Genomic DNA, 19803 nt, shown 5'->3' with positions numbered 1-19803 from the left:
TAATTCACTAATCATCCAAGCCCATTTTTTGTATTCATTCAGCACAGATAACTTTTTATGAATTTAAATCATGTTTTACTTTTTTTCTGATCATTTGCACCAGCAATTTTTTTTTTCAAACTGAGTTGTGAAACAATAAATATAATGCAAAAAACAAGTCAAATGCTAACATATGCTGTGCTATAAAGGGTGAGATTTTTGAAGAAAATAGTAGCCTATACACCTCTTATTTACTAAAAGTGCCATACAACCTGGAGTTATCTTCAAAACTGACCCTACATTTCTTCACACATTATTCAGTGGACAGAATTATAGCATGACTGTTTAATCCAAAAGTTAAGGTTGAAAGAAACAACTATTATTAGTCATGCAAAATATTCAAGCAGTATCCCAATATCTCACCAGTCTGCTCCAGCATCAATGTTATTGTTAGCATTGCTAAGATTTTTAACTTTTAAATCAAAGGTACCAATCCTGCATTGAAATTTTAGATTTTCTTTTGTTAATAAAATATGAAAAATATATTTTGCATACAAATAAAGCATTATGTATTGTTATTATATTTACAGCAGCATTTATGAACATTTGATTCCAAGATGGTTAGCCGATAGTTTTCTTATGATATATTTACAGATTGAATCGTGAGGTTATGTACAGCTATGTTGATCAAATGGATTTTGCTGGAAAAGATATTGTCACTGCTCTTCGTATTTTTTTAGAAGGTTTTCGTTTACCAGGTGAAGCACAAAAAATTGATCGTCTCATGGAGAAGTTTGCAGCACGTTATTGTGAGACAAATCCGAAGTAAGTTGTGTTAAATATATTTTATGTATGTATCTTAGAAGTACTGATTGTGTATATTTCTACATATAGTACTGATTGTATTATGATACAATAACTATAATACCCGGCGCTGCCCAGGTTTTCTTCAATTACTGGGCAGATTGAAAAAGTGACAAACCATTATAAAGGAATAAACTGTTGTACATATACTGTACGCATTAAAGGAGTGGCAATACATTGTAAAGGCATATGATGTCTGAAATGCATTGTTTGGGAATCACGGTAACCAAAGTAAACATTCCAAAGTCATTGTTGAGGCCTAAGAATCATTGTTACCCAACAGTTTTTGCCCATTTCAGGCATTTATCCAAGTGATATAAAGGGCATGAAAATGAGAGAGAATGATTGAGGAGAGTTGGGGATGGGATTGATGGTGAACAAATGCTGAGACACTGATAGCTTGCAACTGCCTTTCCAATAATTTTACTTAAGCAATAGATGACAATGCCATTATCCACTATTTCGAAGAATATGGTCAAACTTGTTCCTCTTTTTCAGTGAGCCCCCCCAAAAAGCTAAAGTGGTCTACATCCATTCAAGGGAGTCTAATATTTTATTTTACACCAGTTACCCATTATAAGGGTGAGGGAAGCTGCCTAGTCCCTTTCAAACTGAAAATTACTGTGCCATACGTACTATGTAGTATTCCTGAGGAAAAGAAATAAAGAAGTTGGGTTCTTGGAGTAAAAAAGAGAAAGAGGGTCTCAAAAGAAAGAAATTCAAAAATTTTCAATGTGCTTCTGATTATCTCGATTTAACTCTGAACTTTCTGGGTTTTGGTTTTCAAGGCTCTACTGTACTTTCAAAGTTTTAAACAAATCTGGACAATGCATAGTTTATGCTTTGGTGAAATCTTAAATCCTTTATTTTGTTTGCACATTTGAGGAGGAGGAAAAATGGTTACAGAGTTGAATGAAAAAATCTTTTTACCCAACCTCGCCCTATGGTTTCGCTAAAATACTAAAGTTTATGAGCAATTCTTCCAAGTAGACTATGATGAGTAAACTCCTAGTAATCCCTCCGTGAAAAACATCCTACACCTTTTTTATTTTTTAATACTATTTAAAGTTTTTTAATTTTATGGTGTCAAAATGTAAGTATTCCATTAGCATAAGTTGATAGGTTTTTTTTTTAAATTTCTTTGTTTGGGTTGTCCCCTCCCACCTTAGAATTTGAGATTTTTAAAACCCATACCCAAATTTCTGAGAACATCAGTAGCAATTGTTTATTTTAATAACTTGTAATCATATACTTTTTCCTCAGCAATGGACTTTTTGCCAGTGCTGATACAGCATATGTGCTTTCATACAGCATCATAATGTTGACCACTGATTTGCACAGCCCACAGGTAAAATTTAGTCTATATACTAGTCTCATTTTATACATAATTTCGTCTTAGAAATATTTCAGTATGAAATTATTTTTTATTCACTTTATTTTTATTCACAATCTAAAACACTTATAAAAGTGAAAAACACCATGATTTCCTGTGTATTATTCTTGAATTATACATAAAAAAAGGAAAAAGAATCAGACTTTTTTTATTGGGGATTCTGCAAGTTAGCTACATAGCTTTTTGCCTGAGGTTGTATCAAAAGTTGATATGTTTTAAACAATCTATAATTTTTTTTAAAGATAACAGATGGCTTATAGGAGCGAAAGTATAAAGACATTTTTTTAGCAGGATAGACATTAAAAAAAAAGCTGGAGCCAACAACTCTTTCTATTCCATAAGACCTCAAATATTTTGACATATTATGTCAGAAGTTCTATGGAAGAAATAAAAAAACACCATTCCCCTTTGCTGTTATTTGTATGTCCAGTGTGTGTGTGCACCAATTACTGATTATAAAGTAACTCTACGAAACTTTCACTCTGAATCTCATTTCCCTCTGCTCGTTTTTATGTATTTTCTTATATATTTGAATAACTTTGTGGAGAAAACACTTAAACATGTCTTGACTAATGTAGAATTTTCTATGTGCCACTTTATAATTAAAAATAATATGAATCCCCCCTAAACATGAATCAAATATTACTTGATACATTTATTTACATTATATGTACCATAGCAATGTTTGATTTCATATCAATTCATGATAAAGGAGATTGTTATTCAAATGAGTAAACGCAAGTTTAATTTTCCTTCTTGTCTGATGATTCATCTGGATTTAAAATAAATCTTCATTGCTCTTTTCTTTTGTTGTTTTTCTTTCTCCATATGTTCAGAAATTAGAGCATTGACATTGTGATATTTTGTTTATAGATTATATGTCACTAAAGTTTTAGAGCTTTCAGAGTGTGGTTTGTGCTTTTTAATTTTTCACTCAACTTAGCAAAATTTGTATGTGCAGATCATATGCTGCTGCAGATTATAGGAAGACAGTTCCTGATTATAGCAGCTTTAAAATTATAAAACTTAAAATTATAGGCAGAAAATTCAAGTAGGAAGAAAAGCTGGGCATTTCTCTTGCACCTTTCAATTTAAAAAAACTGCTATAATAATTTGTTAAAATGATATTTCAGTTTACTGTGTTGTTTCAAATTAATAAATTAGTTTCTATATTGAATCATAAACTTAACACCACAGAATTTGGCCCTTTTGTGTAGAACTAAATGAACATGTAAAGCATTTGATCATACATGATGCCATGTGTCACTTTTCGTGGTAATTTTCTTGAAACAGTGAAACCCACTCACTAAAAAGTTTGTGATAGTAGTATTTTATTTTATTTAAAAAATGTTTATTCTGTATTTTTTTTTTTTAATTTCTTGTCTTTGATGTCTAAGTTGCTGAATATTTGTTGAATCTTTCAGGTAAAAAATAAGATGACTAAAGAACAGTATATTCAAATGAACAGAGGCATTAATGATAGCAAAGACTTACCAGAAGAGTACCTCTCTCAAATTTATGATGAAATTGCTGGGAATGAGATAAAGATGAAAACTGCATCAACTAAACAAAGATCTAGTGAGTTTGTGCTATTTATTTTCTATAGGAATAAGCAGAGCCTTATTTATCAATTTAAATTTTTTTGGTGTACCTGGTAAATTTGACTTTCTCTCTTACATTAACTATGAGAATAAAATACAGAATTTCAAAGTCAAATGAAATAAATATATTCATAAATGACAGAAATTAAAAGCAGAAAAATAAAATGAAAGAAATACTCTAAAGTTATTTTTAATTACTGTATAACGCAATAAAAAGATCAAATGAATGCAGCATGAAGTTACATCAAGTGAAGTACTGCAGTGTATCTACAGTTTACAACATTTCTACAAACAGTACTTTGAAAAATAATCTTACCATGTTTCTGCCATCAAGTACTCGTGAGATCCGTGATACACGGGCTACTAAGTGGCACTTTCGAGCATATGTAACCAATGAGACAGTTGGTAACATTTGTGCAAGTGTTGCCATTAATCTCATTGGCTAAATTTGCTTGGAAGTGGCGTTCTTTTGTACTACTTAGTAGCACATGTATCACAAGCCCAAGTGCTTCAGTGAGCAACAGGAAAGAGATTGGTGTCTACTCTCTACCTCTACATAGAGCTTTCGTTACATGCTTTGGCATTATGTGAACCAATTTGTTGGCTTGCAAGGCATTGTGCATGTCATTCTACTGCATTTAATTTAAATAATCAATTTATAAAAAGTCTTCATGTAACCAATATCTCAAGATAATTGTGGTCCTATGGGGTGTATATGGTATCATTATTGGATAGCCAATTCCTAAAACCGTTATTCTTAAAGATAACTTCCAATTACAAAAATAATTCCAAATTTATGTTTCACATCACCCAAAAAAGAACAATGTAGGTCAAAGTACTTATTTCTTAAAAAATTATAGAATTAAATTTTTTTATACTGTCTCGTGGTTTTACAAGCCATCATCAAAAATGTTTTTTTTAAAAATAATTTAACGAGTTCATGACATTTTCCTTCAGCTTTGGGAAGTGAAAAAAAACGCCGTTTACTTTATGATGTTGAAATGGACAAAATGGAACAAACCGCAAAGGCTCTTATGGAAAGTGTTAGCCATGTTCAAGCTCCATTTACTTGTGCAAAACATCTAGAACATGTGAGACCTATGTTCAAGGTAAGAAAAGTTCTGTGATTAGTATTTTTCCCACTTCATATTAAATCATTACACTTCACTCAAAATTTGAAATATAGATGGCAGCACTGAAAATTCATACACAACACCATATATGTGTTCAGACTATAAGATACACACTCACACTTCTGGCACAACTCAATCAGTAGTAAATTGTTGATAGCGATAGACCTGAGTTGTGCTTGTTTGAAAAAAAGTACTGTTCCACCTAATTATTTTCGCTTGTAATTTCTTACGCATTAATAAAATATTAGATAATATAAATTTCAAGAAATTTCTGAAAAAAAATCTCTTGCTGTTTTTATGATAATGTTTTGTATAATGTTTTTTCCCCATTATTATATTAACAATTAGGCTACTAATCCCAGAGCTGCTAACTTTTCGGATTCAGCATTTATTTAAGGAAGTTACTGTAATTTTTTTCTTAAGTTGATATCTAAGCTATGAGTGAAATTTTACTTCACTGCCATATAACTTCTGTATTTTTTGAAAATAAATTCATTGTCTCAGTATTTTTGACTAGCCCAGTATTATATAAAGTTGCCAATCGCTATGGATTGTCCAGTTTCTACGTATGGCCACACTCATTTTCGGAGCTACGAGAAATACTCTTAACGCGACAAAAATATTTTGTTGCAAATAAAACAAAAACAAATCAGCAGTTTCTAATATTTCACTTATTTTTTGAAATTGTGTCTCTTTACCAGCTAGCTGTAACGTAATGATAAATTTGTGTACACATGTGCCTGTACAAGAGAGTTTGAGACACTTTCAGACTAGAAAAGTGTCTGTGGTCGAATTTACGCATTGTTTGCCATTAATAATGTTTTGACCATAGGTGCTGTAACCTGGAGAAAGGTTGAGGCTATTTAACCTCCTCCGTAATGGCAACCCCCCAATGAACATACAAAAACAATGAATATACAATATAATGAATTCCCTTTCCTTCGGCACTTGCGCTATGTATAGTGCCGTATATACTGAGATAAGAAAGGAATTAAAATAAATGGAGAATTTCTCAACCATTTACATTTTGCAGACGACATTGTTGTTATCAGCAGTAATCCAGACGAACTAGAAGAAATGATACAAAAACTGGCGAAGGAAAGTATTCAGGTGGGCTTGAAAATGAATCTGCAAAAGACTAAAGTTATGTTCAACCCCTTTGCATTGAAGAAGACAATCTTGCTCAACAACACAGAGATAGAAGAAGTAGAAAGCTATTTATACCTGGGACAAGAAATTACCATGGACAACAGAATTATTAATGAAATAAACAGAAGGATCAGGATTGGATGGAGCACTTTTGGCAAAAACTGTGTAATTCTAAAGAGTCACATGCCATTATGCCTGAAAAGAAAAGTTTTTCACCAGTGTGAGTTACCAGCACTAACTTATGGAGCTGAAACATGGACACTCACAAGCAAGACAATACAAAGGCCGCAGACACAAAGGAGCATGAAAAGATGTATGCTAGGCATCACAAGGAGAGACAGAAAACAAATCACTTGTGTAAGGAACCACACAAAGGTATATGATATCATGAAAAGAATCAAACATTTGAAATGGAAATGGGCTGGACATATTGCAAGAAGACAGGACAACAGATGGACCACAAGTATTCTAGAGTGGTACCCCGTGGTGTTAAACGTCCGAGAAGACATCCCCACGCATGATGGATTGACGAGATCAGGAAAGTGGCAGGAGTCAACTAGATGGCTAAAGCATCAGACAGAGCAGAATGGAAAAATTTAAAGGAGACCTTCATCCAGCAGTGGATTGAAAATGGTTGTTTATGATGATATACTCAGATGACTAACAACTTTCATCCCAAAAGTTTGAGGGATATGTGAAATCACATTCTCTAAAGAGGTATGTGGTTATTTTAGATCTGATCCCCAGACCTGGTAAAGACAGTTCTGGATCCACGAAATTAACAGTGATTGATTTCAAGGTAGATCAATAGAGAATTTAGATGAGTGAAGGCAAATTTTGTGTTTGGTAATGAGTTCCATGTTTTTATTGTATTTATCTGCCTTACATAGTGTCATCAAAACACGGAAAGCTATTACATTGAAGGGAAATGACCGAAAAACTACTCAGAATGGCAACTTATGAGGGTTTCGTTACTCTTAAGCAACACTACCTCTAATTTTTTTATTTTATCTGTGCTGATCTGTTTTGTACGAATACTGTGGAGCAATTTGTGATATGTACCAATACTGTGTTAAGTGGTTTTGTATGTGCATAATGCATTTTCAACGTGCATGGTGGGTCACAATGGTGGAGATAGTTTTTGAGAGAACACTTCATTGTAGGAGATCTTAAGCTTTTGTCAGAAGTCCATATATATGACCCATATGTATGCAGGGAGGGATTGCATTAAATATTCATGAATTACCGAGGGACTCTGACCTCACAAATTTTTTTAAGAAAGGGCTCACGTGTCCTGAGCTCCTAGGTTCCAGTACCTATTGGGTGGTAATTTAAATGAATGTTCAGTTAAAAAATTTTTTAAAAGTAATAAAAAGTTAAAATTTTTAGTGATTTTTTTTATTATTAGACTTATGTTGCTTGTGTATGCTACTGAGAGGCTTCATGCCAACTTTAGCATGCCCAATTATATCAAAAAAATATTGATGTAGATACTTGTCTTTCACAGATGGCTTGGACACCTTTTCTTGCATCCTTCAGTGTTTCATTGCAAGACTGTGATGATCCAGAAGTAGCCGCTTTATGCCTTGATGGCATTCGTTGTGCTATACGAATTGCTTGTATTTTCCATATGACTGTAAGTAATTACTAAATACTATTTATTGTGAAATATTCCGTACACGTGAAGCAATACCTCTTAATTTAATTGTATCATGTTCTAGTGTTTTTGTTGATTTTTGCAGTTGAATATTAGTATTTAATTTATGTCTATAGTTTTTTTCATTTAAATACAATTGAGGCTAAAATGGCATTCAGCTTACTGCATTCTAAAACACTATGCTGCTCAGGCTACAGAGAGTATATTGGGGAAGCCCTATAGCTAAGCGATAAGTAGGTTCACCGGAAGTGTTTGGGGCCATTCAAGTGTTACGTCACCATATTTTTAGATATTTTTGCCCCCCCCCCCTTCAGAAAAACTGCCCCCCCCCCTCTTGTCAGCAAACATTTCGTCAGCTCTGCCCCTACCTCCTAACGCATATTGGGATCAGATATGTACACGAGGGGGGCATAGGGGGATTTGTGCCCCCCACTCGCCAGATGATCAAACTTTATTGTTTTTATGAAAAAAATATTTAAAAAATAAAAATTTCAAAATAAAATATATACCTTTATATGTTGTTATAATCAATTTCTGCTCATTTTAATGATATTTGAAGGCTAAGAACTCAAAATTCCTTTTTGAGAAATTCATTGTGACCCACCGTTAAGCCATATATGCTAAACCCATGACTTGCGAATAGACACCTCAAACATAATTTTGTAAAAATGAACTAAGTGGCACATTCACAGATCACTTAAGTGACCTGCAACACAGTTCCAGAACCCTTGAGCAGTCTGTGGCATATTTAGCGATCCCTTGAGTGACATGTGCGACAGTTTTAGAGCACTTAAGCTGCCCCAGTGCAGTTCTACATCACTCAAGTTACCCACAGCACATTCCCAGATTACTTAAGTGATCTATGTCATAATTACGAATCACTTGAGTGATGTGTGGCACAGTTCCAGAGCACTTAAACAGCCCATGACACAATGCCAGATCACATGAAGGATCTGCGGAACATTTAAAGATCACTAAAGTGCCTCTGTAGAGGACTTATCAATAGGGTGAATGTTAGTTCTGGTGTACGCAAACTAGGGAAACATTTCTCTCGTTTTTGCTATTCCCAATAAAGATGCCATTAAGAATACTTCATATCTTTATAAAAGGTGGTTGATGATGGAAGCATCATCCAAACCCATCTCCCCCCTTATCATCAAAAGTCAGCAAACCTGAAACCCCCTCCCATATCGATGTTTATGTAATACTTGAATGACCCCTTGAGATGAGAGAGGTTATTTCTCATCAAGAAATGACATTTAATTTTAAACTTTCTAATAGTTTCCTCCATTTTTCTTCAGCTACTTCCAACATTCCGTTTAAGAAACCTTGGTTGGTACATTAAGTAATTGACCATTTGGAAGGATTGCATGTGAACTTTCTTCAGCACAGGACTGTTAAAGGACAAAAAAAACAAACAATTTTTTAAATTTATTTAAAAAATAGTACAGATCATCATGAACATTTTGGTGCCTCAATTTTGTGTCTATGAGCAGTAGAAATCGAGATATGAAAAAAATTATCCACATGAATATTAAAAGTCAGTTTAAAGAGACTTTGAGAACACGATGCCTCATGTTTACCTTACAAAGGGTGTGTATGGTGTGAAGGGTCCATAAAATGGACTAAAATTTTGGCTGGACAGACCCCTGACACCACACAGGAAAGGACAAATTCCGGTGATGATCCTCATATCTTAAACACTGGAGTTTATATTGAAAGTGAAGCAAGAGACGAATTATATATATATATATATATATATATAACCTTTTTTTTAAATTGTGATTAGTCAGTTTCTTTTATCTTTATTTCATATTGCTCCCTTCTAGATGAGGCATTACTGTTTCTACACAGTGACAACAAACGTTATGGGGGTGATAGACCTTTTGTCAAATTATTTGATTGACATTTAGTCCTCGTCAATAGTATAATCTTCGTATTATGAGAGAGGCAAAAGAAACTCAAACAAGTTTTGTGTGGTGGTTCTTGCATTTACTTTCCATTCTCTGTCTCGAAAACCTGCTCGCTAAGAGTGACAGAATTTCTATTCTACAATTAGCATTATACCAAAAAACCCCCATTAATTTGCTCATTAAATCCAGATTCTTGCTAAAAGCAGGCTCATTATAAGAGGGTCTGACTGTATGTGATACTCTTAAATAAATAGAACTGCTGTACTCAAAAAGGCTGTTCAATATCTGGTTTGGAATCTTATTTGTTAGTATATAAAAGAAGATTGTGTGTGTGAAAAAATATATATTTGTTATTCTTTAACATGGTAAAAGTAACTGAAAAAAATTCAGCAATCCATATTATTTATTGATAATTTTCTTACTAATGAAAATTTTTTTTTGTGAAAAATGTTTCAATTGTGTGTGCATCTTATTAAATGTTTAATAGTTGTTAATATGTATATAACTCAAACAAATCTGCCAATATTTAGTTTTTTGCAATCTCAGTTTTAAATAATCAAGATACATTTCAGTTGTTTTTTTTTTCATTTCAATGCAAATTTATGGAGAAATTCTCCTCACTAACTTATTCTATCATATAGTTGGAAAGAGATGCGTATGTTCAGGCACTTGCTAGGTTCACTCTATTGACTGCCAATAGTCCAATGACAGAAATGAAGACAAAAAATATTGATACCATCAAAACATTAATTACAGTTGCACATACAGAAGGTAATTACCTTGGTCACGCGTGGTTAGAAGTAAGTATAACTTTTCATAAACCATTTTTAAACATTAATGCTTCAGTATAGTCTCTATATAATGAACTTCTTACTCCAGAACACTCACACTTTTGTTCATTTACTCTACATTGATAGAACTAAGCAACTTTGTTACATAGAGACTTGGCTATGTTTCATTATAGTGAATGAAACTCAAATGATTAATAATTTATTAAGCGCTATTTATTTTTAGATTTTAAGATGCATATCTCAGTTGGAATTGGCACAATTGATAGGCACAGGAGTGAAACCCCGTTATCTAAACAGTCAAAATGTCAGAGGGGATGGGATATTCATGTCTGATCCAGTAGAATGTAAGTATTATAAAGTATAGTGCTATTTTTTCTGACAATTATGCAGATCAGAAGATTTCTCTGAGAGTTATAGTCTGGATGAATTTTTATTTCCATCCATTTCACACTAATCTATGGTAGATAGCTTCAGTGGAAACAGGAGTGGATTTGATGAGATCTTGGTTGTCCAAAAATGACAAACTGAGACCAAGGTTTCATTTTTATTTGATAATTAAGAATGTGTGTGTGTGCCTTTGTGAACCGATAAGGGAACATGAACTAATGGGCATTTTGCAGGTAGACCAAAAATTCCTTTAAAAAAAAAAAAAAAGAGGATTTCTTCTCTACCTCCACATCAGATACAAGGTCTTTCCTTATCACCGTAATTTCGGTCCCTTTGTCGATGAGGGCCACCGCTGCCTTTCCATTCACGCACTCATTGCATAGAAGTCCAGGATTTTCATTCAGTTCATACCTATATTGTCTGAAAGTCTATAGTGTACTTAAGTCTCAACAGATGTAGGTACATAGCGTATATTCACACATGTTATGACAGGGTCAACAATTGAAATTGTTACGTACAAGTATATGCTACCCTGCATAAAAATTAATGTATGTATAGTCTCTATTCATCAAATTTTTCCATATAATGAAATTTTCATTGTAACACTCTCAGATTTTTGTTGGAGTTAATCTATTCCACATTGAAGATTATTTCTATATTATAAATTTTTTGATTTAATGAAAAACTTTGTTATACACTGGTGAAATAAATTAAGAGAATTTGCATATTTTATCGAATTTCATGAAAAGAACTGAAAATGTAAAACCACTGCTTCTAGACAAAAATGCAAATCTTGTACGTCAAATATGTAAGCGTACACATGTGTTTAGGCGGAGCCAGTAGAGAAACAGGCTTTATAAGTGCGTGTAAGTTAAGACGCATTTCGTTCGCTAGCCGCTACACCTCTGCGAATTTCTTGGTGTTATTTTGCAGCAATCGGTTAATTTCAAATTGTAACAGTAAAAATGAGTAACCACCAACGTTTAGATGATGGAATGAGGTGGCGAATTGTGGGGAGGCTAGAAGCAGGCCAATCTCAAGTCCAGAATTGTAGAGAGTTCAATTTAACGCCCAGCTTCGTGTGTAACTTATGGAAACAGTTCCAGGATACCGGATCCATCGAGAGAAAGCCTGGGCAAGGTCGTCCAAGAGCCACGACGGCCGGAGAAGATCGCCATTTGTCTATTATAGTGAGGCGTAACAGGAGTGCTACAGCTTCTCAGCTCTCTCGTGACTTGTATGCAGCCACAGGAACCCGTGTATCAAGGGTGACTGTTTCCTAAAGACTTCATGAGAGAGGGTTGTTTGCAAGAAGACCTGCTGTTTGCGCCCCACTCACTTCTACAGACAGGAGAATCCGTTTATCATGGTGCAGAGAGCATAGAGATTGGAGTATGGATCAATGGGCGACCGTTCTCTTCACTGATGAGAGGGATGAGGTCTTGGAGCCCTATGTTCACCTTTTCAGGGGTGCAGTTGGCCCTGAGTTCATTTTAATGGACGATAACGCGAGGCCACATACAGCTCTTCTGCTCAACGATTTTCTAGAGAGTGAGGATATTCACCGGATGGATTGGCCAGCCATATCTCCAGACCTTAACCCTATAGAGCATGCCTAGGACGCTCTGGGGAGGGCAATTGCAATTCACAACCCCCCCTCCGGGAACCATCCAGGGAATAGAAACAGCGTTGCCGAACGAGTGGGACCAATTGCCACAGGAAATGATAAACTGCCTTATTTCAAGTATGAAATCACGCTGCGAGACCTGTATATCTGTAAGAGGGGACCATACCCCCTATTAACCCATCTATTAACCCAATTTTTTGTTTATTCTGCAACCGCTGTTTCATACCTTCCGACTCCAACGAGTGTTACGCACGATCATGCGTGTGTATTACAATTATTGAATGGTTATTTGTTTTGTATTGTATCAATGTATGTACATATCAAATTTCATTAAAATCGGTACAGTAGTTCTAGAGATAATCGACCAAGTCTGCAAATTATCTTAATTTCTTACACCAGTGTATGAAGATCAATATATACTCCTATTCTAAGCTATACTCGTGCATGGATGCTCATGACAGAAAGTGCTTTTCGCACAGAGTTTTTGCAGTGCAAAAGAAATTTATTATATTGAAAACAACAAGATTGTGTTCTGTCACTATGTGCAGGTATCAAAATTTTGAGCTCAGAGTAACAACAGGGTTGCAAAAGAGGGAGAGCTTGAAAAATCGCAAAGAAAGCACGTTAGTCTTGGGCATAGCATAGTTGCTGAGGGTTTACTCAAAGAAGATACTATAAAGGTTTGTTTTTCGTCAGAAGAATGGGTTTGTGAAGAAAATAAAAGGAGTCTCTCTCTCTCTCTTTTGCGCAGGCTTTCTTTGAGATTGAATGTAGTTGTATCAGTATACAATGAATAATGGATGATGTTTTCAATTTTCTGAGGCTCTCAATTTGTATTGTGTTGAATGAAATTTTTTACCATGGTAATTATGCAGATGTGGCACTTATTCCATGAAATATAATAATTTAAAGTATATTTTTTAATTCTTAGTGGCACGGGGGATACATCTTGATCAGAAAAAGATTGCCATATTGCAAGAATCAATGGGTGAAACCAGCTCCCAGAGCATAGTAGTAGCTGTTGACAGGTACGATTACTCATAAAAATATTTTTTTAGGAATTGCCTAAAAATGATACAGTAAAACTTTGGATTATGAGTAACTCTATTTACAAGTGTTTCGCTGAATGAGCAAAAATTTAAAATAAATTTTGACTTGATAAACGAGCAATCTCTCGCAACACAAGTAGTATGTATACCAAAACCTCCTAGATGAGCACCAGTCCATTGGATAGAGGCTTTGCATACACATGTTGTTTGTTGGGCGTCACATGATCACAACTAAGCTGACGGTTCTCTCACTGTAGGTAAAGTTTTTTTATGCGTTAAGGAGCTTGGCCCAAGTATTTTTGGGGGCTCCTTTTTTTTAAATGAAAGAGCAAATTAAAAAATATATATATATTGGAACAGAAATTTTCAGGGCGAAAGGCTATCATAAGTTCATTTTTCTCAATGTTTCCTTTACGTCAGCAGTTGGCATCATCAGGAGGTGTCCAAGTTGCATGTAAAAATATTGTATGCATATGTGCATTAATGAAAACCTTCAATAGTTTGGGAGCCCTTGTTTGAGTTCTGCCCAATCATTAAGACTCCGCTGACTATGGGAGTGGTATTCATAACACAAGCCCATGAAAGATTGCCTCACCCTTCTCGTGTGTTAATGCAAGCAGGGATTTAAAAGCAAAATCCCAGCTTAATTATCAACATCTCTTGCTCTGTATTTATAGTGAAAATATCAAATATATATTTATATATGATTTTTTTTAATATCTGAAATTTTGGTATATTTTTGTTAGAATTTTTACAGGTTCAATTCGTTTAGATGGAAATGCAATTGTTGATTTTGTCAATGCTCTTTGCCAAGTTTCTCTGGAAGAATTAGCAAATGCAGTTCATCCAAGAGTATTCACATTGCAAAAAATCATAGAAATTTCCTACTACAATATGAGCAGGATTCGCTTACAATGGTCAAGATTGTGGGAAATACTGGGTGAACATTTTAACAAAGTAATACTATGATTTCACGGTTCAGAACTTAATGATTTAGTATATAGTATTTATATGCTGAATTTTTATATTTAATAATAATAAAGTTGAGAATGTTTCTAATTGATATTTCAGGTGGGATGTAGTCCTAGTGAGGATGTTGCTTTTTTTGCTGTTGATTCTTTGCGACAACTCTCAATGAAATTTATTGAGAAAGGAGAGTTCGCTAACTTTCACTTCCAAAAGGATTTCCTTCGACCATTTGAGCATATTATGAAAAAAAATAGGTATGTAAAAGTTTGAATTCCTGTTATGTTTAGTTGTAGACATTTTGATATAGTGAACCCTCTTTAGTGAAGGTCAAGGAATTATGAACCTCCTGTGGTAATGGTCAATTTCCAACAAAGTTACCTAACTGAGGAAAGTGTAGAACAGTGTTTCTCAACCATCGGGCCGTGAGTAATTCACTGTTTTATTTTTCCTCATTTAGTCATGTGTATGACTGGGCCTTTCACTCACAAAACAGGAATCAACCGGGCATCGGCTTCCTAATGTTAAGAATCACTGGTGTAGAATGATTTTTATGATCACACACACACACAGCATATAGAGGCTCAAAATCTGGAGAACGATTGGGAATATAATATGTTCAAACTTTTATTATAGGTCTCCTACGATCCGAGACATGGTAGTGAGGTGCATTGCTCAAATGGTGAATTCTCATGCATCAAACATAAAGTCTGGTTGGAAAAACATTTTTAGTGTTTTTCATTTAGCTGCTGCAGATCAAGATGAAACAATCGTTGAGTTGGCTTTTCAAACAACTGGTAAAATTATAAGTTAGTAGAATATTTTTTTTCTTTGACTTCTTTTTAAATTTTTCAACTATCATAAAATAAAGAAGGGTTTTAGATGATAGTTGTATAAACAAGTAGTAAGGTTTTGAAATTAAAGTGCCCTTTGGATGTACCTTCTTAACAACTTGCTGTTTGTCGAAAAATTCGAAAGTGTTTAAAAAAGTGTATTTGAAGTAAATAAAAGCATGCAATAGTGTGAAAAGGGATTTATGCACAAATGTGCAAGAGAAGCAGTTTACTGTTGGCAGAACTATGCTTATAGGATTATATATCTGACATCATATTTGGCTGTATTTGATAATTTTAATATTTTGAACTCAGTGGATATTTGGTATATTTTGGTACTTACTCATGGTTATTACTTATTATCATTTGGTTATTTACTCATGGTATATTTTCAATATAGACAGAGTGATAGTGCTTATTAATTCATACAAAGACGGTTGTTTTTTGGTGGATAGGGCGTTCAAATGTTTAGTAAAGCATTCAGAGAACAAGTATGGACATAACTGCTAACAATAAATTTATTAAAATTTAAAACTTACAAAAAAACCCTAGAAAATACAGATTAAAACAGAAAGAAACAAATGAAGGAAAAAGAGCAAATGCAGTCTTTATCTCATCAACTGTTCATCATAGAGGTGTGATTCTAATTTAAAAAATGCTTAAAATATATTTAAAAGTTCACTGTCACAAAATTTTTGCCGTCTCTTCTAAGACCAACAAAAGAAATTTCGCAGAATACGGTTTTCTACATTACTAATCCCTATATGGAAGATTTGTTCACTGAAAAATTGTGGCTTGAATGGGGTTAGCGCTACAAACGGGGAGCGCTATAATGGTTTGACTGTATATTGATTGCTATACATATCAATAAACCTTGAGCATGTAGTTTTTATGTTAGTCTTTAATGTTAAGTTAATGTCTTTTCATGGCACTAGATCTATTTTGAGGTTATTTTTATAACATTATTTTTAATCATGTCATTTTAGCTCAAATATGCGAGAAGTTTTTCTCGGCTCTTATTGATTCCTTTCAAGATGTTGTTAAGTGCCTAAGTGAATTTGCATGCAATGCCAGTTTCCCAGACACTTCGATGGAAGCAATAAGGCTCATTCGTCACTGTGCAAAATATGCTGCTGAGCATCCTCAGGTATTTTTTAATTTTTTTAAGCTTTTCTTCACATTTGTAAATATTAAAAAAAAGTTCATACTTCAGTGTCTATTTAGGTGTTTCGTGAACACAATATTGAGGATCAAAGTGTACCTCGTGATGACAGAGTTTGGGTCCGGGGCTGGTTTCCCATTCTTTTTGAGCTGTCTTACATTGTTAGTCGATGCAAACTTGATGTTCGCACACGGTATGTAAATTTTTTTATTTAACACACTCTAAACTTTTCATTAAAAAATTTATTCTCATTATCTCTGTGTAATGATAAATAGTCAAAAGATGCCTATTTATTAACTTATAGAGCCCTGACAGTAATGTTTGAAATAGTGAAAACTTACGGCTCCCTTTTCAAGAAGAACTGGTGGGAAGACTTGTTCAAGATCATCTTTAGAATTTTTGACAACATGAAACTCCCAGAAGTCCAAGCTGAGGTGATTAGTGTTCCTATTTGTTATGATTTGCTTCTATGTGCTTTGTTATAATAATAAATACAGTGAAACCTGTATAAAACTGAAGGTGAAGAGACTGTTCTAGACAGGTTTCCATTTTGTAGAGGTGCACATGAAAATGTACATGAAAATACAGCCAAATTTTCAGGATATCTTAACAGGAGATTTATGCAATAAAAAAAGTTCAATTTTTGACCATCAGGTGAATAAGTGACACTTTTTTTAATTGAATTTTCCTTTTTTTTGATGGTCCATATAGTGCATATACCAAGTTTCGATGGAATACCTCCATCAGAATGGGCACTTCATAGGTCTGAGTAGTGTCAGTGTACTGAAACTACTCAGACCTATATAGTGCTCGTTCTGGTGGATGTATTCCATTGAAACTTGGTATATAAGTTATATGTACCATGGAAGAAAGGAAAATTCAATAAAAAAACACCGTTTATTAACCCAGTGGTCAAAAATTGAACTTTTTTATTATATAAATCTCTCTCCCATGGTCTCATTAAGATATCCTGAACATTTGGCTGTTTTTGAATGACTAGTTTCTATAATTATAATCACCCTGTACTTGTATCAATCAATTTTCATATATTTTTTGAAATGCATTTTTCTTCGTTTTCATGTATACGGTAAACTCTCGCTAATCTGGCACATATCAGAACGAAAAAATGCAGGATTACTGGATTGCCAGACTAGTGCATGGCCAGATTAGTCTATTGTATGCTTTTCTCACTAATGCATTTTTTTTTCTCATTCACTTGCAACAACACATACTTGAGAAAGCACTGTGTTTTTATAGTTGGTCTTTTTTTAAAAAATACTACTATTTTTAGAAAGTTTTTTATGTGAAAAAAAAGAAAATTTTGATTTATATTAATTTTGTTTTTAGTGTATTCTTCCTGATAAAAGACCCCCCTTTAAATTTCCGTGTTGAAAAAAATTTCATAATTGGAAATTCATAAAAAATACTTTTCAAATATATGAAAATTTAATAAAATGAAGTTTTTCTTTTATTTCTATAATCTTATCTATTGATTCTTTTGTTTTCCAGAAAACAGAATGGATGACAACTACTTGTAATCATGCCTTATACTCTGTTGTGGATGTATTTACACAGTATTATGAAATCCTAGGTGAAATCTTACTTGAGAATTTATATGCTCAACTTCATTGGTGTGTGCAGCAAGGTAATATGTGTAGCTAAGTCAACACCATCTATAGCAGAAAGCCTCTGGCAGAGCTCGTGACATCACTGAAGTAGGCCATTTCACTGTAGCCATTGGATATAGCTGGCTGTCGCATGCAATATCGTTACCTGTTTTTTGCTGTATATCCAATGACTATAGGTAAAATGGCCTACTTCAGTGACGTCACAAGCTTTGCACATTAAAACATGATAAATATATAAGATGAATATTTGTACTCATAATTATCAGACATTATTATAATATAATTGAATAGTTATGATAATTAACTTCTCAATCTAGATGTTTTAGTAAAGATTACAATTTCGAATAAGTTTCGTTGAAAAATGAGACAACTGTATAAAAAAGTCAAAATGGCCAAAGAATAGGAATAATCTATAAAATACAGGATGTATGGTCACTGTACTTCTACTGTAAGTTAGTGGTCTGTCAAATTGTTTCTGATATTCTACAGTCTATTGCAGCGGTTCTCAACCGGTGCTCTGCGGAGCCCTTGGGGCTCCTTGTGCACTCTCTAGGAGCTCCGCGGCCGCTTGAGGAAAATAAAAAAAACAGTAAAATTAAAAAAATAATAATTATAAATATTTTTAAATAGTAAAAATAAATCAGTAACTTTGATGAATAATTAAAAACTATATATATATACATATAGGGCTCCGCCTAGAATTTTTGTACTTAAAAGGGCTCCGCGAGTCAAAAAAGGTTGAGAACCGCTGGTCTATTGGTTCAGAAAGGTTGAGAAACGCTGGTCTATTGGTTCAGAAAGGTTGAGAAACGCTGGTATAAAGGCTATATGCATATTGTCACAGACATTGGACAATTTGTAATGCTTCTTAAATTTTATTTGTTTGTGCCATCAACTTGATCAAATTCTAGATTTTAATAAAATAGTTGGAGAGGAGTTAACTTCTCGTGTAATTCTAATTATTCTGAACTAATTTGGTTTCTAATTTATGTACTAAATAAATATAAATAGTACATAATTCTGATACCTAATTTCATGCTCGATATCTAGAATTCAGTTTTTTTTTCAAAATTTATTATTTTTTTTGCAATGCTGTTCACTAGCCATCTCTTTACAGACAATGAACAACTTGCAAAATCGGGCACTAATTGCCTAGAAAATCTAGTTATTTCCAATGGAAACAAATTTTCTGAAGAAATATGGGACCAAACATGTCAATGCATTATGGATATATTTGATTCGACACTTCCAAAATTGTAAGTAAACTAGTTTCACTTCATAATTCTTATTATTTTTTAAGTATAAAATTCATTTATGTAACCCGGCAAATAGTCACAGATCCCTTCTACTTCTAAAATAGAATTTTCTGTTGGTAATAAAACATGCCAATCTACTAAAAAAACTTGCAGTGCTCCTGGTCCCAAAATAAATAAATTACCAGATTTAAGCTGATAAAAAATCAGGATAAGAAGAAAATGTTATTCTCATAGTTATAGAATATAGAGCATTGCCGAATTGTGAGGAATCGACTCTAAGAAGGACAAAAGCAGTGCTACCCATTATTGAGAACTACAGCTCACTGGAATTGTTCTAAGCAAAAAATTTTGAAGAATTGGGATTCTTGTATTTGAAGGGCAATTGTTATTTAGTCTTAACTGGTGAGTTTGTGGT

At 33.7% G+C, this 19803-nt stretch overlaps 1 protein-coding gene across 3 annotated transcripts in view; it reads left to right on the top strand.

The window, feature by feature from the left end:
* Nucleotides 1-19803, top strand: part of Sec71 (ADP ribosylation factor guanine nucleotide exchange factor Sec71) — a 62320-nt gene that overhangs the window by 27788 nt on the left and 14729 nt on the right. For all 3 annotated transcript variants that reach the window (XM_089233726.1, XM_089233725.1, XM_089233724.1), the window contains exons 15-30: nt 634-804; nt 2107-2191; nt 3661-3814; nt 4795-4946; nt 7627-7755; nt 10331-10489; nt 10704-10824; nt 13426-13522; nt 14290-14500; nt 14615-14766; nt 15146-15318; nt 16329-16489; nt 16567-16697; nt 16809-16938; nt 18014-18149; nt 19250-19388. In XM_089233726.1, the coding sequence (XP_089089852.1) occupies nt 634-804; nt 2107-2191; nt 3661-3814; nt 4795-4946; nt 7627-7755; nt 10331-10489; nt 10704-10824; nt 13426-13522; nt 14290-14500; nt 14615-14766; nt 15146-15318; nt 16329-16489; nt 16567-16697; nt 16809-16938; nt 18014-18149; nt 19250-19388 (2301 nt within the window). The remainder of the gene's footprint in view (nt 1-633; nt 805-2106; nt 2192-3660; nt 3815-4794; nt 4947-7626; nt 7756-10330; nt 10490-10703; nt 10825-13425; nt 13523-14289; nt 14501-14614; nt 14767-15145; nt 15319-16328; nt 16490-16566; nt 16698-16808; nt 16939-18013; nt 18150-19249; nt 19389-19803) is intronic.

Source organism: Pholcus phalangioides, unplaced genomic scaffold, assembly GCF_987345545.1.
Source record: "Pholcus phalangioides strain wild (caught in Gottingen) unplaced genomic scaffold, Ppha-v1.0 ptg000007l_1, whole genome shotgun sequence".
NCBI classification, from domain to species: Eukaryota; Metazoa; Arthropoda; class Arachnida; order Araneae; family Pholcidae; genus Pholcus; species Pholcus phalangioides.
This window is presented reverse-complemented; position numbering and strand designations above follow the sequence as displayed.